Below are 25,635 nucleotides of genomic sequence, written 5' to 3'. Positions count from 1 at the left end.
CTTACAGGGGCCCTACAGCAAGAACAGACACACTCATAGAAAAGGGCATGGAAATCCTGTGGCTGACACACACTGCGAGTGCCACCGGTGACTATTATTTTCACGAAAATGATAAGTTTACTGTTTTTACATGCCATGTGCAGAATGGCTGGTGGGTTTTAGGTTTTATTATGAAACATTCATCTCCTCTCTCTCTGTGTGTGTGTGTGTGAGAGAGAGAGAGAGAGAGAAAGAGGGAGAGAGAGGATGCGTCACTTGTATCACTTGACATTTGGCTTCCCTTTTATCCTGTTCCAAGGATAGTAAGTCAAATGCTATGTGACAGGTCAACCTCTTCATATCAGTCATCCTTCACCCCGACCCAGCCTCAGCTGCACAAAGACACATCCAGCTCCTCCACACTAAAACTGATCATTAGCCACAAGATACAGGTGAAGCCTGCTGGGTTAAAAGCACGAGTCTGTTTACTCAGACTAACAAGGCTGCATAAAATCTCCATCTTAACCACATTATTGTTGATTCCTCAAATGTAACTTCTTTAGATGAAGGTGCAAAGACAGCAACACCATGAGTTCATGTATTTTCGTGAAAAACCGTCTTATTTAATAAGGTTTCGGATGAAGCAATAAGCTTAATCTGCAAGTGGTTACTGAGAAAACGGTCATCATGCTCATGCCAGTACAATAATGGGGAACTGCACCCATTTTATATGTAAAGATGCAGGTGTATGATGTCTGCGGCTTGCAAACAACACATTTTCAGCTAAAAAGCCTGTGATACAAACTGGGGACTCTAAGAAACTGGAACTGTGGAGGAATTCTGACCCAGGAATTCAGCCCTCATTAATTTCATTTTTTACACCCGTTCCTACTGTTGTGGCACATCTCCAGTGAAAAAAGCTTTACTGTAGAGTCCAGCATGTTTTTGGACCTCGACCCACACCGAGGAATAAAACTATAAAGCATGTAAGACTGAAAGGATACCTCTGCGTCTGCTGCGTCTCTTTTATCAATGAATCTCTCGCAACTGCCCCACCGTTATGGATGTGCAATACTAAATCCCTGGAGCAACCCTTTAATGAGATGATTTATATATATTGTATCACATTACTCACTGGGCAGCTGTGCAGGCTTTGCTTTCTGCTTCAGGTTTGTTTCAAGCACCTTTTTTGCTTCAAAGCTAATCTGAAGTGCAAAGAAACTAGAACCTGTGGGTATTTAATTTAGACGGAGTTCAAAGGAGGATGGTCAACAGAGGCAGAGCGAGTGCTTGGGAATGCTGACTCTGCTCCTGTCGTTTAATCTATCTGAGGTGCGATTAAAGTTTAATTCGTGCCCATCTCCTAGCTAGCCGATGTGCTTGCTCCCCAGCAGTGGGCTGGTGAGTAGTTTCAAGCTGAGCCCAGGTCTTTTCTCTCAGTCTGGGCCTCACTTTATTCATGCCTGAGGGACACCAGGAGCTGCAAACAACTGAATTTTTCATCAAGGTTACTTCCTGGAGAGATGTGCCATGCAGTTGCTGCTTTCTCCCTCAGTGTGTTCCTAACTCATACATAACTTAACCTGCTCTGACCTGCAGCTCTCTCTCAGGGAGGAGTTCTTTGACCCTGGTCCAGATAGGAGAACATTATGCTGTGGAGTCAGCATGAGCTTGTTATGAAGTTTGGAATATTGAGGTTTGGCTTCATGGTTTGATTATATCTGATAACGCTTTGTTTTGAACCTAGCATTTGTAAACACTTGCGTTGTTGTTGTAAGCGGATGTGAGGACATTTGAAGTATTTTCCTCTTTTAAAACACCCATAAACAGTTAATGAATGCTTGATAATATGTTATAATTATGCCATATGTTTTCACACAATAAAATGCATTTTGTTACTCTAAAACTGCCCGTGAATGATTTGTTCGTGTATCGTCAGTAAATGCATTATACGGTGTTATCAAGCGGCTGACAAATACATTAATAAACATTAAAATAAACGTAACAAATTAAGCATAAAGTGTCCTTATATTTGTCTACATGTTAAATAAAATTAGGAAGCAGAGTTAAAATGAAGTGTTACCAAATGTATATACTCCACATACATGTACGGATTCATATTGTTTCCATACCATTCAAGCATATTATATTAAGCATTTTAAACTTAGGACCTGCTGTTTTCCAATCACACGTGTATTATAATCTGTGGTACATTCTGTGTTGATCCATATTCATCAGAGCCGCCTCGCTGCATGATAGTAAACACAAAACAACTCAACAAGTTCAACTAGTTCATATTTCTTTTGGGAATATCGACATTTACATTTTTAGTCTCTAAAAAACAACTCTGCAACTTCTGGAGAAAAACATCTACTATTTATAAGAATATTTTTACATCAGAATTAATTTGCAATTATAATCAAATCCCACTTACTCCTTTTTTGTGGGATTATTAGTGCTGCAACAACACATTTAGTTTTAATGGAGGGAAAAATATGCAATGTCAGATGATTTCCCCCCCCTTCATTAATGCTGCAAATGGCATTTTTGGTGAAATGCAGCAATCAGAGCCACAAACAAGGTCTCATTTATTCGATTCAGAGTTTACTTTCCCAAAAGCATCCGCAAGCAATAAGGTCATTTCAGTCTATTGGCTTACAGTGGAATAAATTTGAATTTAGAGCAAAAAGAATGAGCTCTTTAGATCATATTTCACACTAATCAATGCAGCCTTTGATTTTCAAATCAGACCTCAAGAAGACTGATGTGTGGGAGGTAGGGCATGGATCCAGATGTGAAGAACCAACCAGACATCACAGTGTGGTTTAATATTCACTGGTTTGTACACAAATTATCAAAAATATAAGAAAAACTTGCCATTTGTCACACGTGATGAATATTTTTTTTCAGATTTTAGATTATGCATGAGAGCAGCTGAACCACCATTTCCTTTGTAAGGTCTACAGCTCAAAAGATAACCCTCTGTGATTATGACCTTGTTAAATAGGAAATAAAATCAAGCAGAATGGCTGTTGGACTGCAGATTTCCATTCAAGGGCTGTGCTGTGCAGTCTTGCAGCTCCTGAGCGTCAGACATTATCGCCACCACTATCCTCAACCTCACCCTGCCCCTTGTGACAATTACTGCCCTACCTTCCTATTCAGCATGTAATGAGAAAACTGACTGATCGATTTCTGTCCGGCCAGTAAAAAGAGGAGAGGGAAGCATTTGGATGTAACACAGCCCAGACCCTGAGGCACAGAGCTGCAGAATATACACATTATGATTTTTAGTTTTTTAGTGGATGACAGTGAGCATGCAATTACAAACATTACATGCTTGATGCAAATAGTTTTAAGATATTTAAATATGGGTCTGGTTTGGGTCTGCAGCTTGCAATTTTCACTATTGATTCATCTGCTTGCTGTTTTCTTGATTTACTAACTAGTTGTTTGGTCTATTAAATGACAGAAATTGGTTAAAAAAACTTGTTTTGACCAACCAACCGTGGAATGGTTCTTTGTGATGTTATCGAAGGCTAAGATAAGCTCATTTTGGCCTCTTTGCTTCATAAAATTACTCACTAATTAAATGAGTGCTCCACTGAGTTAGCACTGCACTTATATGACAATGCTGGACCCACGATGGATTTTTTTTATTTTATTTATTTATTTATTGCATATGTAGCAGTACTTTGTGACCCCTGCAAATGATCTCTTTACTCATATATATCAAAACAGTTGGGTAAATTTTCCGTGAATTGACTTCTCCTTGTTTCTCTAACATTAAATACAAACACTACATGTTTGGTGCAAAGAGGAATGTCAGGATTTTCAAATGTAAGTTCAGTTGGACTGATGGGGAGTCAGTAAATTTGTTCTAACTGTTGCGGTCCTGTGTTACGACATTAGGCTTGTAAAAGTGCTCCTTACAAGCTGCTGCACGTTCTAATAAATTCATCTTGATTTATTATTCCTTTGACTGATTACATGGATGTAAATATTCAGCAGTAAAATATATAGTCCAGGTGACAGCGTGTCTTTTCCAAGCACCACCACGCTGTCCTGTTGGGTCAGAGCTTCACTGCCACTCACAATTATTTATTAGGCTACATATTCACTCTCTATCCATCACTGTATGGCCACCCGGGCCGGTCACATCTCTTTATGTTTATTACAGTGTCCCACCTTCCCTACGAGGATGATTGACGTTTTCGGAGAGGACCGAGGTGGGACTTGCGCGCTCCTTCTTCTCCAATCGTGGCTCGATGGGCGGAGGCTTTCCATCCATACTCTGATTATGAGTCAGTTACCAGACATAAGCGAAACAATAACAGTTGGTGGTTTGTGTCCAAAACCTTCACAGGCAAGTTGCGTCTTTAGCGCGTTTTAGCGCATCAAGCTCTCGAGTGTATCGGAGGTTTCATAAGAGGAGCTCAACGCGCCCCACTTTTAATCAGATTAGGATCATTTAATGTTCAAGCCTGTTTTTTCCTTCTTCTTCTTCTTCCCCCTCTTCTTCTTCTTCTTCTTTTTCTTCTTCTTCTTCTTCTTCCAGTAGCGGTGCAGGAGTGGCCAAAGCCAAAAGCAGCGATTCAGATCAGATTTCACCTAAAACCAGCTGGGAGAGACACCGAGACAGACAGAGAGAGGGAGAGAGAGAGAGAGAGCAGAGAGAGGGTTTGTCAGGCTCCCTCCTCCCAAATCCAGAAAATCTTACCAAGGAAAAAGGAGGAGTGTCGGGGGTGAGAGAGACGCAGAGGAATCCAGAGGAATTTCCGAGGATATTTTTTCCCTTCTTTACCTCCCCCCCTCCCCAACCTCTTGATATCAAAATTTAAAAGTTGGAGGCGAGGCAGCAGGGACCGTGGTCAAGGATGGACGAGCAGCCTCGGTTGATGCACTCCCACGGGGTAGGCATGGCCGGACACCCCGGCCTGGCGCAGCATATGCAGGATGGCACGGCGGGGACGGACGGAGAGGGAAGAAAGCAGGACATCGGAGACATATTACAGCAAATAATGACCATCACAGACCAAAGCTTAGACGAAGCACAGGCGAGGTGAGACTATAGGGAACCCCCCTCCCTACTTGTATTATTAATCGGTGCGCGGAAATATTAGGTAGTGTTACTGGTGATGGAAGGGGGGAGATAATAACACTGTGGTTTGTATCAAGACTGTCTATAAATGAAAGCAATTACGCCCACTGAAGTGCCGTGACTGCGCGAAAGCGACAAAAGACCGTGAAAAACTTCACATTTGATCGTTTGAAACAACTTTCCAGTGAATATTTTTGCTCAAAACAATTAATTATTGCATGCTTATTGTAGATTTAGCTGATCCGCTGAGAGGTTTTGTAACTATGGAGCAGTTGCCACTCCAGTTTCTCCAGACACTTCTACCTTGTTACAAAGGAGCTTATTGTAATCCTGTGCTATAATAACATGTTGCAGATCCTCTCATGTAGTTTTGAGCCATTGCACTATAAATTATAACAATCAGAAATATGATGCAAAATGCGTTTGAGCCATGTTATAGTTGCAGTGTAAGTGACTGGCTGTTGTTGCATATTAGAGAACTGAGGTTTTAAGTCTCTGTGTGTTTAAAGTGACACGGATAATGACCTTTAAAGACTATGGATTCAATATAAATAATACTGGAATTTTTCTTTGCTGTGGCTCTTGCATATTTTCCAAACGAGACTATTTTTTTTTTTTGCTGTATAGCAGGGAAATCAATGATATGTGACTTGAGATTCGTATTGGTGGCTTTGTTACTGTTGCCACTTGTTTGAATACTGATGTGTAAAGTGATGTCCTGTCCGTTTCTAGGAAACATGCACTGAACTGCCACAGAATGAAACCTGCACTCTTCAATGTCTTGTGTGAAATAAAGGAGAAAACAGGTACGTTCTGTTTGTGTTGTATTAGCTGGATTTCTTTTCTTTTTTTTTTTTTTGCTTACTTACTTGTGACACTGATTAGGATATCATCCTATCGTTTTATAGTCTCGCTCGTTGGGTTCACAGTACCAAAAAATCTTTCTCTTACTGATGGAGTTTTTCTTTAAGAATACAGATTTAATTGTGCAAAGTACAGACCATTGTGATAATCCTCTCTTAAGTAGTTGTAAACATCTGTATTTTTTTTGTATGATTTACGACACGTTTTCCCTGACAAACGTCACGCACCGTGCACGTGAGCCGCACTGGCCCCGGATGAGCTGCTGTCATTGCACTGGAGTGTTTTCATGCCGACGTTTGGGCCGTTCTGGGGCTGGGCTTTCTCACCCCTCTCTGTCTGTTTTCCTTGGCCGAAGTGAGCTGTTTTAAACACAGAGGCATGTCAGAGGGATTTTCTGTTTATGTTTGCGACGAGGGTCAAAGCCATAGCAAGGAATGTGTGAATTATTACTCACTTAACAGCAGATTAAAAGAAGAGCGGCTCACATGATGAGAGCCTGTGAATGTTCTCTGAGGGAGGTGACAGAGCGCTGTTCAAGAGGAGGCTTTTTTTGAGGGAGGAAATGAGACAAAATATCCAATATTACCTTATCTGTCAACACAACTTTGAAGCTGTGTTTGAGATTATTGAGAGAGCCTTGTCACTTTGTCTGGTGTTGCTGCATTCACAGCCACGATGGGTGAAAATACACAGAGGGCTGACATGGAGGCAGTGCCGTTTTCTTTCGTTTTACTCAACATTTTCATTCTCAGAGTCAGAGTTTGGCAGTGGGTTTTTCCCAAAAAAAGAAAGTAGAAGGAAGCAGCAGACACTTTGTGATTTTCACCAGATTTACAAAGGTTAAAGAGTGCAGTCTGTGAGGAGGAAGCCATAGTAAGTTGGGGCCCTGTTTCTAAATTGCAGAGCTTGGAAAAGTGAGAGAGTAATGCCTGGCTCTTTGTAAACTGTCTGGCGTCTCCCTGAGTTCAACCAGAGTTCGTTTCCAAAAAGAAGAACAAAGTAACTTGGACCTTTTCCTGGCTTTTCCCCCCTGCCTCTCTTCTCTTCCCACCGTTCTTGGCAACCAGGTTTTCACAGAGCTTCTGACGAGAGAGGCTCCCCCCTCCGCCTGCAAATTCTCTTTCCCTCGGTTCAGGACCAAGTTTGGAAATGAACACAAATCAGCATAGTTTATGTTTTCTCTTTTTCAAATGCCCCGGTTCAGTTATTTTTCCCAAACTGTGGTTGAAAAACATGCTACAAACCACAAGTCAGCGAGCTCTGAATAACTACGTTGCTTTTATAAAGACAGAAAAGGCATTTAAAAGTTAAGAATAACCCAAAACAATTTATGAGAGACTTAATGGCTGCCTCACTGTGTTTTCCTTGTCTGCGTTTGAAGAGCTGAGCTGCGGCTCATCTTCGCCCATAGGAGGTTTGTGCACACGAAACTGAAAATCCTTTCACTGCAGTGACAGAGAAAATGACTCAAACCTTCACCATGGCATTTACAGCCAAATGTGCTGAGTGCAGTGTATGCGAGCGGGAGTACAGCCTGTAATTTGTCAGGTCTTTTTTATATTCTTTATAAAGAGTCAGCTTCTCCTTGCTTTTTACATTGTTGCAGTCAGAGTTTCTTTTAGAAGCCGAGCGAGCGGGAGGCGATGAGTACAGCAGTTCAGACTTGAAGCAGCGCTTCTCCTCGACCTTTTGCTGAAGGGAGGAAACATTTCTTCAGATTGTATATCATGTGTTGCATGTAGTTACTCACATGTACGTTGCACGCACCCCCTCTTCATGCCGTATCAGTGGTGTGCGAGTGTTGACAGCGGCAATATGGGACATTGCAGCGGCGAGGTGTCCATTGGCAAGCAGCTGACAAATAAGGCAGGAGCGCATGCCATAGTGGACAGAGCAGGCCTTAACTGATGACCCCACCCCACCCTTCTGCCTGCACATTTGTGCTGGGGTCGGGCCTGTGTCATGGCGGGAGAGTATTTAGCAAGCTTAAACAAGCTCAGGTTCATATGCTGGGTTATGGAAAAGTATTAGTAGAGGCTTGTTTTACATCTTACAGACGTTCCTGTTGGCTTCCAGTGTTATGTTTCACAAAAATGTTTTCCCTGACTACCGGCCCCTCTTGGCCTATTTTTTTTTTTTTTTTTTTTGAAACTATCATCATTGTTTCTGAAGTTCCTGAGAGCACTTAGGATTCGTTTTCCTGTGTTTGCTTCACATCCTGTGAAGAGAGTTTGGACAGCGTCTTTGTTTGTGTGGAACCATAACGGCAATGGAAGCTGGCACGTACAGGTTGACTAAGTAAGAGAAGCCAGACACCAAGTCGGTGTTTCTGGGTGTCAGATTTCAGGCCTACTCTCTCCCTCTCTCTCTCCCTCTCTCCCTCTCCCTCTCTCCTGCTCTGTGTCTCTCTATGTGTGGGCCTGGGACTGTTTCATCAGGCCACTCTGTGTCAGCAGCCTCACATTACCCCCTTGCAGGCTCGGGTCAGATGGAGAGCTCCTGCATGACTAATGTGATCAGATGGATAATGCATAACACTGCTTGAACTTATCAAAACTAGAGACCTGCTAGAGACCTGCTAAATCCCCACCCCCGGCTAATTAGACACGTACACAAAAGTTTGATATTTTGTTGGTTATTTGTGAATTATGTTAATTATTGATTAGTCTGCCAATTACCTCCTTGTTTCAATAAGAAATCATTTAATCTATAATCTTCAGGAAGAAAGGGGAAAAAATGGAGTAGAGTAACTTCTTCAGATGTCTTTTTTCATCTGATCAGCAGCCCAAAATACAAAAGTTATTTAATTTCCAGTGATATGAAAAAGAGAAAAGCAGTAAATCCTCAAACTGGAGAGACCGGAAACAACAAACGTTTGGCATTTTGCTCAAATGTAGTCGCAGATTCAGTTTCTTAACTCATCCATTAATCGACTTATCGTTTTCAGCTCTACTTGGTAAGAAAAAGAGCAAAGGTGCACGGTGATAAAATGTCAAGTCACAATTTATGGTATTTTCTGCAACATTAACATTAAACGTTGATGGAGGTATGAGTCGAGCTCCCATGAAGCAGTGGATAGACTGGTCACTATGGCTCCCAGTGCTGCTGTTTTTCAGTATTTAATTGACATAGCTGTCCATGATGAGTTCAGGGGTTAGTGTTGCCTCTCTTTGTTACTCTCCTCTCATCTCCAGTGACAGATGGAGGCATTAGTCTCCAATGTGGCGCTGTCCTGAAACTAATGGCTATGTCCTTGGTTTCCCCGCGCTAGCTGGGAGACTGTATATCTGTCCCCGGCTTGGAAGTGCCGAAGCAGCAGTTTATCCCCCCATGTTTTAGTTTCCACAGAAATAAGGCCGAACAGGACTCTGTCTGTTCTCCCATAAATGACTTCAAATAAATAACTTCAAAATGAGTGTGAAGTTTTTCCTGAGAAAATGTTGCAAGGCTTTGATTTGCGAGTTTATGGGAAACTCTTCCTCCACTTACCAGAACCGTTCCTCTAAGTGAATAATAACAAACATGCAATATATTTTTATAAAGAGTCTGAGCAGAGATGTGGTGATTGTAAGTGTATCTATGCTTTTAAAGTGAGTTATATCAAACATAAATGGACTGGACTCCACTTTACCCACTGACATTTCCTCTATGTTCATATTTATATTCACTACATTATCAGTGCACTTCAGAAGCAACAGCGTGTATTTTTGCTGTTCCCTGTCCTCTGATATAAACTCACTCACAATTAGGACAGCTAATATATTATGCAAATGTTGACTGGCTTAATTGAGACATGTTAATCATGTTTTAAGAGGCTAATTACAGCCCTGTATATGTGAGGTGGGAGTAGTAATTAGTCGTGATAACAGATCTGGCTGTAGACTGGTCATATTCTGCGTGCCGATGTATGTCGAGGGAGCTCGTGTTTGTTGTTTTTTTGCTTGTTTTCTGGCAGTCGTGGCGGCTATTTTCTGTCTCTTTCAGCCTTTAAACAGAAGAAAAATCAGAGTTTGTGTTTCAGTTGAGCTTGATGTCTTTACATGCAAGCAATTAAGTGTGTATCCATGTCTGTTTAGTGTCGCAGAGAACTATTTTTCCCCTCTGCCCAAATCTTTTTCAAATTTCATCTTCAAGGGACCAGCAATAAGGACAGAGAACCAAAGATCCATCAGCTCACCTTTTCACGAGGAATATGAATGCTTTGCATCTCCATCCAAAGTTTGCTTCCTGCTCTCCACAATGTGGTTATCTGATGCAGCAGCGCTGGCCATTGTGTAAACCGGGCTTTTATACAAGGCTGTGTTCTTAGTTTTCTGACAGAGATCATATTCAGATCCATTACGCTAAGAATGCCTTCCCACTTATCGAATATAAAATTGCTTTAGAGAGGAAATTTGCTCTGTGGCGGAGTGGAGTTTCTTTTTTATCAGATGTTTGTCTCTGGAGCAGCTTTTAGTGTCTACGAAACAGCTCTGGTGACATTATTGCAGTTGCAATTGCCTCAGCCATTGTTTTTCTTATTGGTGCTGTTTGGATTTGATTGGATTTGTGGAACTGCCTCACGCAGTAGGACCGCTGGACGCGTATATCCTCATATTGTTGTCACTGAAACACCTGCAGATCTTATTACTGATATGTCCATAGGGCTCCAAAATGTGTACTCCAACTACATCAGAATTACACTGTTTAGTTTTTCATTTTTCACAGCATTAAAGATGTTTACTTACATACACACGTCACCTTTTTTCCCCACCCCCCCCCGTTTGACTGAAGATACTTATCCTTTCTTTTATCAAAAATGTATCTTACACATTGAGATATTCTTGGGCACTCTGATGGAGGTGGCTGCCCTGGCAGTTGATAACCTGTAATTCGAGGTGTGGGATCTCATTCCTTCTGGCACCCTGCCACTACGATGTAAGTGGCGTGTTGGCAGCATGCTGGGGTTGTACAAAGGAACCCCCCCCCCCACACACACACTCACCCGACTTCGATGAACAGTCAAACATAAAATGGCAAGCACTCTTCCCTGCCTGACTTAGTAAAAATGACATAAATTAATACATGCTGCTTAAACAGGACCAAGATTAATGGTTGCCTTTCGCAGCGGCTTAGATCCACTGTCAGTCGCTGCTCGCTGCCCAGATGGAATCAACACCAATCAATGAGGCTGCCCGACTCTCCGTGGAAATCTGCTTAGGATGTTGAGTGGGACACACACACACACACACACACACACACACACACACACACACTTAAACATATCCTGTACACACAGACAAATTCAAACACGTATATCAGGCAAAAAAAAAAAAAAAAAAAAAAAAAAAAAGAACTGAATGAAAATGAATTGCGCCCTCGTTCATGCAGTAGTTTTGGTCCCATCCTCAGCATTTCTTCATATGAACTCGTAGGCATATCCTGTATTACTTCCCGTACAGTGGGGTGTTCAATCAGGTGCCACAAAGTCAGATGGGGAAGAGCAGTGAGGCTGATGGCTCAGTAGTGATTGGATGTTTCAATTACTGATAGTAATGCCATGGTGTAGTGAGTCATGCAGTGCAGATAGCACCATTTATTTTAATCAGGACAGGGGGAGAGATGGGTGTGGATGTGTCTCCCTCGTTTCAGAGTAGTTTCACATTTAGATGCAGGGGAGTGTGCTGTCTCTCTCTCTTTCTCTCTTCTTTTATTTCACACACAAACACACACATGCACAGACACACACACACACACACACACACACGCTCAGGTGGATTGAGAGTGGAAGAGAGGTTGCTGTGGGTAACGCACAGCGACAAGGTACTCTCTCGGTGAGCTATTCTAATTTATGTTAATAAACCTTTGCTGCTGCCGTGAGAGACAAAGGGGCCACAGATGAGCCTTGGTAACCTCGGCACCTTTACTGGAAGGAAAGGCGCAGACAAAGAACAATGCACACACTCACACTAAGAGAGAAAGAGAGAGAAGAGATACTGAACTGTAGAGAAAGACACAAACACTGTGGAGGAGAGCGATGATAAATTTAGCCACACAAAGAGTTGTTTTTGTGGCTGCAAAATCAAACAGGCTCGTGCTTGGCAGTCTTCAGTGTGGTGTGTGTGTGTGTGTGTGTGTGTGTGTGGTATCTGCTGTTTCTACGCGTGTTGGAGGGGCAGAAATAGGCAGGCAGGCAGGGAGTCTCTCGGGATTGTTGCTGCTAATTCTGTGGGGAATCTCTATAGAGACACGGGTGCTGCAGTTTTGGATCACTTCCCAGGGGCAGATGTGACACCACAGGTAGCATTTAGCACAGTGGGGCGAGAGCACGGGCGTTAGCAGAGGTCAGCACTTGGCCTTGCTGTCCTGGCAGTGGAAGGAGCATCTCAGAGAGGCAGATAAGGAACCTTCAATGTGTTTCTGATGTATTGTCAGCTCTTTCAGGTTAAAAAGGGAACCTTCAGCATGCATTGAGGGAGAAAATAACCACAAAATTCACTTTGATGTGGATCTTGTTTGCTTTGTGTTAAAAAACAAAAAAAAAAACAACTAACAAATAAACAATTAGTAAGCCAAAAGTGCCATCGGGGTAAGTAATATTTTATTAGACTGATTTTTATTGCAAACCAGCAAGTTTTTAAAAGAAATCCGTGAATCAGTTTATTTAATTGCAACTTGATGATCATGATAATTCTCGTTAAACTTTAATTAGATCAGAAAGTGTAGATTTTCTCAACCACCGGTTGGTTTTACTTGTTATTAGATTACTTCTTATTGTAAAAAAAAAATGCCACATTACAAGACTGTTAGATTTTTCCAGTGTGAAAATTAACCAAATTAACTTTGAAAATTAGAATCTCATTTCTGACATCTAACAAGGTAAAACATGTCAGCTATTTTTCACAGTAACAGCAATGGGGATTGATAATACAGTGATGCTTCCTTGCTGGTTCCCCCTGCTGTAGATATCTGTTTCCCAACCCAAAGAGTGAAAGCCGTGGGTTTCCTCTCTGCCGTCTGTCTGCCAGCTTGCCTTTGGCGGTGTTAGTTCTGGACAGTTAACTCCAACTGAAATTATGTTAATTGCTGTCATTTTCTTTTCTCTACTTGAGCATAATCAGCAAATTATATACTTCTGTTCATTTATTACCAAGCCACTTCTAACAGAGTTTTTACCCTTCAAAGATCAAAAGTTAGGAGGTAGTTTGCTCTTATGATTTGTGTATGCGTGTGGGTTTAGGTGCTATCAACAATATGTCATTTTGTGTCAAAGTTTGGTCATCATGCAAGTAGTGTTGTGTCATCAGTAGCCTCTAACTGCTACAACTCGCCATTTGCCATACAGCTGATTATCGTGCACAATGCTTGAATATTATAATAAACACCTGGAAAGCGCTCATGTCAAAGCCATGCCAAAAAGGCGATACGTTTTTCATTGCCATTGTGTCAGAGAGGTCTTTTGAGGCCATTTTTGTGGCTTTATGTTCTAAGAAGACTCTTATTTCTTTTATTTTTCAGAGGTTTTAGGTATTTACAGATTTAATGTAGTCAAATTAACAAAGACACCTTATTTCAAGATTAGGAAAAATGCAGGAATCCATAACAAAGCATGGCCCAGTTTTTCATTCTCTTTGTCGATGTCATTTTTAAATCTCCGTTGTTCGTGGAAATCCCCCCACTTGTGTATGTACATGTGTATGTGTTAATAAGCAGGAGCCCACGGACAAAGTGAGAGGTGGGACATGAAAATAGCACAATTTAATGTTGAAATAAATTTGCATCAGGTTTTGTAAAAGCCTCTCTTTGTTATATCGGCATTTGTTACTGACCAACAAGCACAAACAAAAAACACGTACAGACATAAGTGAGGAGAGTACAAGAGAAATGTAGGGGAAATTAAATATGTAGCCTTAATAATAATAACTTTATTTTGAAAAATATATTTTCTTTTTGTCTCCTTTTTGTCTTTGTCCGGTGACATCCTGTTACAATTTTGATGAAGAATCTTCATGTATTGTCTTGTATTTTTAAGACAGACTGAGCACCCGTGCAGCATCCTGCTACAGACACTTGTTTTAAAAAATGTCTGATGTCCAGTATAGTTTTTTGCTTTTAGATTAAAGGCACCTTCACTGGAGCAGCAGTGTGTGTGTGTGTGTGTGTGTGTGTGTGCGCGTGTGTGTCAAGTTCACTTTGAGCCCTCAAAATTAGGCTTTCTCATTCATGCTATCACCAGGCCTTCATGAGATTTGAAGCGACGACCCCGTGACTCCGCACATGCTTCTCACGCCTCCAGGCAGGCTTCTTCTTCTCCTTCTTCTTCTATTACATTTTATTTGGCTTGCTGGCACCACCTTGTAGCCTGTTTTATTGGACATGTCCTTCAGCACCATGTTTAGCAGTCTCCTCCCCTAAACACATAAAATTCCTTTATGTTGCTATTACTTGAGTTTATGAAGAGCGTCTTCAGCCCCCTCCCTGCTGATAAGATCATATTGATAGATTGATATTGGGAGAGCTATAGTGTGATAAAGGCACGGGGGTTAAGAGCTTCTTGGATAGTTTAACCTTGATAAAACAGTTGTTTCAGTGAGGCTGATTTTACCCCATCCGTCTTCATCCGTCAGGGCCCCTGCTGAAGTATGCAAATGAAGGCAGTAGAGGGAAGCGCTGTGTGCGGTTAAATGGGGCGTTGCGAATGTGCGGTGTACCGCGCCGACGGGGTGATACTACTTACTGTCCAAATTTAGTGTGTCTCTTCTGAAACATCCCCTCCACCCCCTCTTCCTTTTTTTTTGTTGGCATTTCAAGAATATATACAGCCCTGAGAGGAACTGTGGCCTCTCGTAAAATGATTACAGCTGTGGCAGCAGCAAAGCACTTTATGCTCCTACACGTGTTTGTGCAGATTTTAATGTTTTTGAGGTGGAATTTAGTGACTGCTGAACAGTGTGTTATCCCCTTATTTGTGTCTTTGTGTGTTGCAGTATCTGTATTTACATGTTGCAGCTGGTTTTATTGCATGCTTCTGCCATACATTTTTGAATATGGCTGTTTATTGCGCTAATTAGTGAGTCTGGAGGTGTGAGGGTAATAATCTTTATGATGATAACTGTTTATGCCTTAACACTGCTCTCCATTCACAGTTTACGTCGCTCTGGTAGCTTAATTTGCCTGATTAGTTTTGTACCTACTCAGCAGCATTAGGGATGTTTTTTGTGTGTGTTTGATTCTCTCATTTATCTCATGTGTCGGCATATTGATTGATTCCCCTGCTCACTCATTATTTTGTTCTGTTCGTCACAACTCATTTTCAGAGAAGGGGCCAGCACTGAGGCCAGAAACAGATAGCGTGTCTCTTCTCTGCTGTCTGGCTAGCCACCACATAAAGCTGTCAATCAGGAGCTTTCCTGGCTACCCTTTGTTATGGAACGCCAGCTCTGTGGGTGGGTCCTCCGGGTGATAGATGGCTCAGAGAGCCTATCGGACTGCAAGGAGCATCCATCTCTGTCTTGTGCCTGTTAAACAAGCTTGGGAAAGCAGCCATGTAGTCCTAACCATCACTGGCCTCCACTAAAAAAACCCATTAACATTAATGAAGGATAGCTTTAAAAGTTCTTCAGTAATAGGCTTGAATTGGATTTATGAGTCAGATAGTTTGCCAGAGAGTACGTCATGAAAAATGTCACTGGTAGATAAATGGAAATGAGCATTTGAAAGGTCTTGGGACAGTGTTTCAGCAAGGATTTCTGCTCAGCTTAGAAACATTTTTTTTTAATCTAGCCCCTCAATCATTTTCTCTCCAGGTTTAAAATCAAGCAGCAGCTTCAGAGTGGCTGTGAAGGGGAAAGCAAGGTGTTTGACGTTTTAAGAGACTGTAAAGATAAAGCTGCTCATCATACACACAGTGCCGCTGCCTCGAGAGAAGAAAAAGTTCCTAATACTTTTTTAAAAGGCCTTTCATCCCAGGTGGCGCTGGCCATTTCAATATCTTGGAACTACCACTTTACCTGTCTGCAAGGTCCCTATGGATGGTTGATGTGAAACTGCCATTAGCCAGCCAATTCCTCAGCCACAGATTACTGTGCCAGTACGTGGTAATCACAATGTTGAAAAAAGGTCTGATTGCACTCCATCCAACCTACAAAGTGTGTCTTAAATGGGCTTTTTCGAAGGTCTGCAGTCGGTTGTTGGTATGTCATCATAGTGCATTAGAACTGTCAGAGACAAAATGGCAGTTTTTGAAACCTTTCATTTCGTGTGAATGTTAAAAGGATACAGAAATACACTCGGATCAAACAGGCAAATGTGGCTTCGGCGAGATTGTTCAGTCAAAGCACCTACAAGCTGCAGAACGTCGCGCCATTCACTTGCTTCCGTTGGAAAAAAGTCATGTTTTAAATATTACAAATTTCCACCACCACCAACACCACCATCCATCTTGGTTTTTTCCTCTGTCTTTCTTCTTCTCTTCTCCTCCTCCCATCTCAAGCTAGTCTGCTCTCTGCTAACCTCTGATGTCATTAGTGTTGGAGGGAGGTTGAAGGGAGAGAGGGGCTTCTATTCTTAATGAATTCCACTGTGTCTCTGCACTCCCCCACCTAGTTAACCCCCCTCCACCCCCCCTCGTGCTCAAGGTGTCAAATTAGAGCGGGTGGAAAAGGGGAGAACAAGGAGATGGACAAAGTACATCTCACCCCACCTCATTTCCTTACTCTCCTTCATAGCGCCTAATATAACATGATATTCATGACTAGTATCCATGTAACAACTATGCAAAGACGGTTGGATGCACTCCACGTGTTCAATTTAATGATTAAAAAGCTGTTCCTGCAGATAATAAATTGTTGCTCACACAGTGGTGTGCAGTGAAAATACAGTTAAGGGAAGGATTCACCATCGGGCTCCTCCTTCACTCTTTTACATACAGTACAGTGCATCATTTACTCAAGCAAAACTACCAGTAACACAATGCAAAAGTACTCAGTTACAAGTACAACTACAGTATTATCAGCACGATGACAATTTAAAGAACCAAAGTAAATAAACTCACTGTTGTTATTACTGAAGGACTAATACATAAGCAGAATTTTGCGGTTGCAGTCGGTCGAGTTGGAGTTAATCTTATTTATTTTATATTCTGCTGGGGAGTTTAATCTACTGCATATGTTCCAAGAGTTTCTCAGCTTGTAACCTTTAAAATGAAGCATGCAACTTCTTCTTCACTTTGACATATTGCGCATGCACTTCAATTAAAGAGTGATTTTTCTCCTTCTAAAGATCTGACGTTGTTTGAATTGAAAAAAAAATTTAGCTAGCACAAAAACAAAAAAACAAAACAAAACACATTTGGACAGTGAAGAGAAGCTTAAAAAAAAATCCATCCACTTGTCTTCTACACCACTTATGGGGTGGTGTTATGGGGTGGTGGTGGTGCCTATCCCAGCTGACAATGGGCGAGAGGTGGGGTACACCCTGGACTGGTTGCCAGACACACTCACACACTCACCCCTAGGGGCAATGTAGAGTAGCCAGTTAGCCTAATGTGCGTGCTTTTGGGACCTGGAGAAAACCCATGCAGGCACAGGGAGTAACCAGAGAAAACCAAACTACACAAGGAAGGGCTCAGACCCTACCCTATAAATCTCAATATGTATATGTACACATACACAGAAATACTCAAGTTACGTAGAAGTATCTCAGAACTGTGCTTGAGTACGTTTTGTGCATGTTGTGATATAATTTTGTAATTTCTTGCCCAGCTGACCAGCCGGTGTACCGGTCTTGGCTTGTCAGGCTGAATTTGGGGAGGATGTGTAAAGTGATGCACAGTAAATCAGGAAATTTTCAGTTTAATGAAACAGTGCAACCATAAAAAAATTAGCAGTAGGCCTTCATCTAAGAATTGGAACAAACTGATGCAGAATATATGTGATGCTTTCGGAGAATGTGGGATAAGATGATTTTGCCAGGATTAAAGGTGCATGGGGGAAATGAAAGGGAGAAAGAGGACTTTAAGAGCTTAACCTCAGCTTACCTTGTCTGCGCTTGTTTCAGCTCATGACTTTCTTCTGTCCACAGAAGTTGTTTCAGCAGGCTCCAGAGAGGAGGTCATGAACTTGTTGCCTTCACTGCAGAGTAATAGTGGTAGCGACAGTGGTAACATATTAGACTCCAGAGTGATGTCACATCCTGTTCGTTTGGCTGCTGAGAAAATAAACGCCGGCCGCTATGTTGCAGGTAGCAGTTTTTAACGATGCTAAAGTTTTTCAGGGTGATTTTTTTTTCCCTGTGAGCCAAGCAGAGTTGTTGTTGACTACTTCACCCCGGCGTTAACGGTTGATAGTCCTGACTCAACAGAGAGCCTGCATCCCCCTGTGGCTGTGCTTACTCACTCCTGAGCCCAGCGTTTAGTTTTCCTTGGCAGACCCAAGCCACAGCTCATTAGACTAAGAGAATGTGCCTGCCTTAATTAATGATATGTAAATATCCTTGAATTGGCCACATTTGCATATTAAGAGAGATTTGTGGAATCTGTGGAGTAATATATTTTAATTAGGGATTAATTAAAAATAATGGGAATTTCATTTCGCCTGGCAGGTTGTGTTTGGTGAGAAGCGAGCGCCGGGGCCCAATCTTTGAACGCAGAGGCAGCTACCAACGTGTGAAGGAAGCTCTGCTCTTCCACCTTCTATCTGCGCTGCATACAAACACACACACACACACACTCTGGGATCACATTCCTTGAGATGCCAGAGTCTTCCCAGGGGGTCTTCACAAAATACAGTAGCTTTGAAAAGCGGGTGAGGAGGAGGGATGGAGGAGGGGGATCCAGTTTGAACACCCACAGTATGTTTTTTGGGGACGGTCCCAGTTTGGCTCGATTTCATCTCCTCTCATCTTTCTGTTTTTTTTTCCATGTAGTTGGGGAATGGCTCTCAGACATGGAACACTAGTTATGTTGGCAATTATGTTAATGGAATGCCATTAGGCCATGATTGTGTATGAGCGAATGGTGAGAGGGGGCATGTTTTCAGAGACCCAAGTCAATGTCTGCTTTGATCCTCTTCTAGGAGACTCTTTTTCAAACCATTTTCCAACATACTCTGTAGCTTCTCACTCACAGGTCTTCAGTTTGACCGTCATGTCAGGGGGTTTCATTTCAGGCTAGTTGTACCGGGTAATGATGTACTCTGTGTCTTTTTTTTCTTTGATGGCTTTGAAAATAAATCTGAATAGAGACAAAGGAACCATCTGTCATCAGCATCACTAATAGCACTGATAGCACGGCCACTATCACGGCATCTTCTAGGTGGAAATCATCCCCATTACCAAGCATCAAGGCTGCTTCCTGCTTCCTGATGTTCCCTGCAGCAGCATCACAGACACACATAACACACTCATCCTCTTTTCATTCAATCTGTAAAGACCGTTTTTGATGCATTCTGTAATTTTTTTAGTCTTTTTCGTGGAGCAGAAGCATGCAGTAAATGTCTGTTTTTCTTCGGGCTTGGCTCAAAGCGAGAGCTCCTTTGGCATTTGTGATGTGTCGTCAGTGCGCTGATGTTATTGATCCAGGACCTTCCGAATTCATTAGGAGATCCAGCACAACTGTGCTGCATCTTTATTTATGTTGCTGCCCCCTCCCTGGCCATGCCCCCCCCCCTCCCTTTCTCTCTCCCTCTCTCTCTCTCTCTCTCTCTGCCTTTCTCGCTGTCTGCCTTCCTCTTTCATCCTCCATGCATTATTCTTTTATTATTCTTTTACAGCTGCCTTATCGCCCGCATTTTGGTGAGGATAAGACCTGTCATCTTTGGGTCTTGTCTGGGGAGATGATGGGAGACTTCAGTTGGGGAGGGGTGGGTGGGTGGGAGGGGACGAGGGTGGGCTTAACGAATGCCTGCTGCCCCCCCCCTTTTTTTCCTCTCCCGCCTGAAATGGACCTCTCGCTCTCCCTCTTTTTTCTTATCCTCTACCTTTCTCTCTTTCACTCTCGCTCTCGCTGTCTCTCTTTGTAATGAGAATCTCTCCCTAATTGAGGGAGCTGCGGCGAGCTGGCCGAGGGCGGCAGGGTTAGATTGTGATACTGGCTACGTGACCGTTATGCTGATAGAGGTGGCAGATCAATAATTTAGGCCCTGACCTTAATGGTGGTGTTAAAACGCTCATTCCTCTGGAGTCTGGAGGCCTTAAAGGTGCAGAGTTGGATAAAGCCACGGAGCTGGCTAGGATGTGGAGGTGGGAGTGGGGGATGGTGGGAGAAGCAGATAAGAGGAGAGGTGGAGAAAGACAGAGAGGGGAGAGTGTATTTGCAGTCAGCCCCTCAGTGTGTGAAAGGAGGGATCATGAGTGATGTTTTTCCTGCTTCTACATTCAGACACTCACATTGTCACCAACATTCATCCTCTTAGTATCTATATGAATGCCATAAGCTTTTTTTCTTCCCTTGCCTGTGTTTGGTATCTGGTTGTAATCCGTTTTCATAAGAAGAAATCCTCCTCCCATCCTCACTGATGCACTGAATGCATCACCAGACACCAGAAGTGAACAAAGACTGCAGTAACGAGTGGGTTTAATCTGGTTCTGGGCTTGTCTTGTGCTCCTAGCTTAAGGCTATGCACATTGAGAATTCGGACAGCCATCGATTTGATTCTGAGGGACATTAACGTCACGGCCTCATGCGTCTCTCTGAATCTCTAAGACCCGACTCATTCCCTGCTGGCAGGATGCGACCATCTCAGCTCTCCACTGCTCCCCACCTCCCTACCCACCCAGCCACCCTTAGGGGATGATATATTAGATATAACCAATTCAATTTTATGCAGCCAGGACAGACGCCCTGGGGACATAAACACACACATTTTTAATACACTCCTCACCAGGAAGCCCAATGCGCCAGAGCCTGCGGCTGCCCTGGGTCTCCTCTCACACTCAATTATTAATGTAACGGCCGTAGTGGCTTAATTAAATAATAAAGACAAGCTCACTGCAAAGGAATGGGCCAAGGACAAGTCAGAAAACAGAAGTGGATTCTCTAAATGTCTAAATGTTGACATATATAATAATGCAGCCCTGTAAATGTATATTGCAGTCGGTGATGCAAAATGTCGTGAGTATACATTAGTGGTTAATTTATCTGTTTATTGGGTCACTGTTTTTTGCAATCTGTGAAATGAGGAGTCATTTATAGGAAGAGCAAAAAGGAAAATTGTTTTGTCAGGTATTTTTTTTTCTCTGAATGGTCTTTAAAAAATGAATCATTTGAGGGAGGGATGAAGACTTTTGGCTTCAAGTCTACTCATAAATCAATTGTCTTGAGAGTCAGGTCAAACAGGGGCTTGTGATACCTCAACTACATAAAAAGAATGATTTCCTCAGATTATGGATTCCTGCCACCTCAAGGGCAGGCCAGAGGAAGCACTCTGTCTCCGATGTGATGAAATGTGGCGTTATCTTTTACTTTGTTTCATTAGATTCACTGGAGATTACACACTCTATCCTCAAAGACTGGATTTTCCAGCTTTCTAAGATGAGAGATCTTCTGGCCTCGGGGCAAAAAATATATTTCCAGCTCCCCTCCCCAGCCTGCTTCTTGGGGTTCACGTCTGTTTTAGCTTGCAATTAATTATTCAAATTCATTTTGAAACGCAGGGTTACATTTTGAGTGGCTTGTTCAAAGGCAAAAGCAGGTTTTTTTTTTTCTTCACCAGTGGCAAGTAAGCTCCACCATTAGATTGAAAAATAGGCCCATTGTGTGTGTTGACTTGGTGGCGTACTGCGATGAAGGATTGCGACAAACTGGAGTGTTTAAATCGGCGAATTGAAATTAATGCCCTCTCAAAGCCAGGCTTGCTGACGATACATTAAAGCTAATACTCCAGTGAGGTCGAGCAAATGTTTGTTTATATACATGAAATACGCTCACAGAGAATGAAATGATTGGATTTTGCCCAAGTAAACACTTATATTAAAGAGAGAGACAAAAGAAACAATTGTAATGCAATGAGGTGGTAGCGCTTTCTATGTTTATTGTTTATTATTTTGCGTAGACTCATAATTCCTGACATGTTTCATTTATTATTTTTAATTCTATTTTTTTTTCTTTTTTTTTTTAATTTGGTAAATTTTTTTTCTCTTTTTTTTTTTTCCCACATACTTAAAATCTGTCTCATTTTGCCCGCTGACACATTGAGACACTTTCAAAGGTCATGCCTCAAGTCTGTCTTGTCACATCACTTATTCAAGCTGGTTTTATTTATTCATGCCACTTTTTGATTTTAATAATTTAATGCAGTGAAATGTTTCTTTCATACGTCTATAAAGTGCTCGCAAAGGAGTGTTGACATCTTTGAAAATATGGTTATATGGCTTCTTTATATGACACGGACAATCCTCCATGTAAAGTGTGAGCTGTTGGAGCTGTAATGTGTATCGATTGAAATTATCCTTCACTTCCACTGCAGCCAGAGGACCTCTGAGGTGCCGGGCGAGGAGGCAGAGTGTATAAGAGGCTCTTTTTGTACCTTTCTTTTTTCCTTTAGAATTTAATGCCAGCGGCTGAGAGTGGTATTTATTTTCCTCAGACTCTGCTCTGCTATCCTGGAGTTGGCAGAGTGATTTTGTAGAATAGAAACATTATAGACTGTTAGTGTCAAAGTGTTAAATGTGATGTATAGAGCTGGGGGTTTCAGAGGAGGGAGGGTGGACGGTGGGGGGTTGAGGAGCAGGCAGTAAGGAGGTGAGCACTGCCAGCCATAACTGGAGCAAGGTGCTCATGGGAGAGTGGAGCCATCCACCATGTGAGGGATGGCAGGGTAATGTGGCGGGAGGTAATGGCTTTTCTCAGTCCGCTGAAACAGAGGGGAGATCATTAGGGGCTGCCGTGCCGCATCGCGCCGTCCGTTTACCCCGACTCTGCCAGCGTCTCCTGTCAGAGCAGGGATGTGGAGACGCTCATTGTGTTTGTCTGTCTGTTTGCTGTGGCGCTGGTAGTGTTGCTCCAAAGAGGCAAGAGTGTTTGATTATTATTTTGGGCCTTTCTTACCGGGATGGATAGACACTGACACTTTGGCTTACAGCTACACTCAGATATTTCCTTACCAAATGCTTCTCCAGCTGTGAAGTCAAATCAAAGAGCAAAGCCAGACCTGATGACAAAAACAAAACCCCTTGACTTCTCCTTTGCTCCTATTTGATATTGGTTCAGTTATTGGGCGCAAAAGCGTTTAAAAAGTAGAGATTAAAAACGGTTGTGATCTTAAGGTGAAACATCATTCCTGCTTTGTTTCATCAAGGTTAGTTTTGACTTTGATTAATTAAAAAGATCACAGCGGTAGCGATACGATTTATGTCACAAGCTGCAACATAACACGTGTCTTTATAGTTCAAAACTCAAGTCTTAATCAAAAGAGAAATTGACTTCAGACAGAGATAGTTTGAAAAGCATGCAGACAAAAAGCCTTAAGATCTCAAAGTGAATGACTATGGCAAAAATAAAGATACCTCCTTTCATTTTCCTCAAGGTTATCATCGACTTTGGTCTGTGTTTGTTTGGCTTGCAAATCATTACAGTGGTTGACATTTACGTCTCACTACAGTCGATGAAACACATTACTGCACAACTGCAAGTTGTTATCAAAAGCGAAAATTGTCTTCCGACCGAACATCTTATTTTGAAAAGCTGTGTTTCAAACTTCACACCACAGTGTGGTTGAATATTTGGGAGCCTATGTTTGTTTTTCTGCATACAGCATGAATGTATAAACTTAAATTGTGGGGAAAGACAGTGACGGCATGGCTTTCTGCAAGCCATGTTAGAAATAAAGGTGTGCTCTGTGCATCAGCGAGGAGTCCTCAAAACCAGTTAACAGCACTTTGAGCTGTCGGTCGATTTTTGCCCTGGTGAGCCTCCAGCTCGGCGTGACAGAGAAGATTGGACGTCATTAAGGTCTACACTCTTTCTGCTGTCTGGGAGTGTGTGAAATGGGTGCTGCTGCTGCTGCTGCCAGAAGTATGGACTGTTATTGTGTATCTACATCGTGCATGTGAAATCTCAAAGAAGGGCCTGCATGTTCATATTGTGGTGTCATTTACTTGCACTGCATTAGTTTTCCAGATGTTTCTCCTCCAGGTTTTATATGCCCTTCAGTTATAGCTAAAGGCTGGCAAGGAAGTTGCATCTCTAACAAGAGATGCTAACAAGAGACTCCTTGTGTCGTTGTCAAGACTCATTCTTACCATATGAAAGAAAAGCCTCTGAGAAATATGATCGCTCCTGTGAAACGAACCAATTACTCCCCATTGACAACCTTCAAATCCCGCTTTTATTGGCCGATTCGGCCAAATAAAACTTTATTGCACAAGCAGAAAGGGACGCTGTCATTTTTGCATAGCTTTTCCAAGCCCGGCGTTTATATGAGCCCCGTTATTACACCTCTGTGACATTTAAACTTTATTGAACAAGACTTTAAAATCTGTAGGCAGTATATAAAAGATTGAGAAATTTATTTCTTTCATTTGGGGGGGGGGTGTCACCCAATATTTGAGACCTGAGTGGAGCAGATTGACATGGTTTTGTTCGAACAAATCATTTGCAAAAAAAAATATGGATGTCTGTGGTTTATTTTTTTTAGTTATAATGTAACTTCAATCAAACATTTTTTCTTGTTTCTTCTTGTGAAAATGTGAGAAAATAGTGCATCAGAGTTTCCTTTCCTAAATTAAAATAATTTAAAAATTATAAAACATCACATACCTGCGCTCATTGTTTTGGGTCTTGCAGAATGACATGCCAGGACTAACATTAGGGCTGAGACAAGAGAAAAATACACAGAAAGATTTCCGAGCGCTCGAGGTGACATCGTCAGATCGATTGTTTTGTCTTACTAACAGTCCAATACCCAAATGCAGGGCTCAGTTATTGTCATTATTGGTTTAACTGGTGGTTAATTTAATTTGTCTGTAAAATATCACATAGTATCCATTATAAAAGCCCAGGCTGGGGTTTTCAGATGTTCTGTTTTGTCCAAAAAACACAAAGACATTCAGTTTTCTATCACAAAAGAAACAAAAAGAAAAAAAAGCCGCTCATCACAACTTCAATGCCCGCTGGTGTTTTTGCTTCAAAAATTACTTAAACAATTGACTGATCTAAATAATGTCTGATTCATTTCTGTCAAAAAGTCAACATGATACAATGTCTCTATAGTTTAGCTTTAAGTTTTATTTAACATGTGAGCTTTCTCCTTTAAATTCACATGGATTTCCTCCACAGCCAGGCAGAGAGAAAGTGAAACAGAGAAGGGAAAGGCACAGGGAGGAAGGTCCTGCCCCCCTCTTCTGTGTAATTAAAAGGGGGGTGTCTGTCAGGGGCTGCTGCTGCTTTGTGTGGCCCCATATGTTTGGGCACTGATACAGGGAGGATTATTCTGTTTGGAGGCCTGATAACAGCCTGTTTATAACCTTGGCACAGGCTGGAGCCTAATCTGGCAGCAACACATCTCTCCCTACCTCCACCCCCCATGAAATTTTCACAGAAAAACCATATTGGCTATTTTTTTTCTCCAACTGGGGGGAAACAGTCATGACCCAAAAAGACTCAAGCCTTTCACCTATATCTCTCGTCTGCACGTATGGTTGCGCTCAGCCTAAATACCATGTGAACTGTTGATGTTATATTGAATGTGAGTTACAGTATCACGATAATTCATACT

At 42.1% G+C, this 25,635-nt stretch overlaps 1 protein-coding gene across 2 annotated transcripts in view; it reads left to right on the top strand.

Moving 5' to 3' along the window:
- The first annotated feature begins 4,618 nt into the window (after positions 1-4,618).
- Positions 4,619-25,635, top strand: part of pbx1a (pre-B-cell leukemia homeobox 1a) — a 43,176-nt gene continuing 22,159 nt past the window's right edge. The window contains exons 1-2 of one of the 2 annotated variants that reach the window (XM_046408752.1): positions 4,619-5,041; positions 5,813-5,886. In XM_046408752.1, coding sequence (XP_046264708.1) covers positions 4,857-5,041; positions 5,813-5,886 — 259 coding nt within the window. In that variant the 5' untranslated portion in view covers positions 4,619-4,856. The remainder of the gene's footprint in view (positions 5,042-5,812; positions 5,887-25,635) is intronic. The other variant, XM_046408753.1, reaches the window with a different exon arrangement.

The sequence above is a fragment of the Scatophagus argus genome, chromosome 13, assembly GCF_020382885.2.
Source record: "Scatophagus argus isolate fScaArg1 chromosome 13, fScaArg1.pri, whole genome shotgun sequence".
NCBI lineage: Eukaryota > Metazoa > Chordata > Actinopteri > Scatophagidae > Scatophagus > Scatophagus argus.
This window is presented reverse-complemented; position numbering and strand designations above follow the sequence as displayed.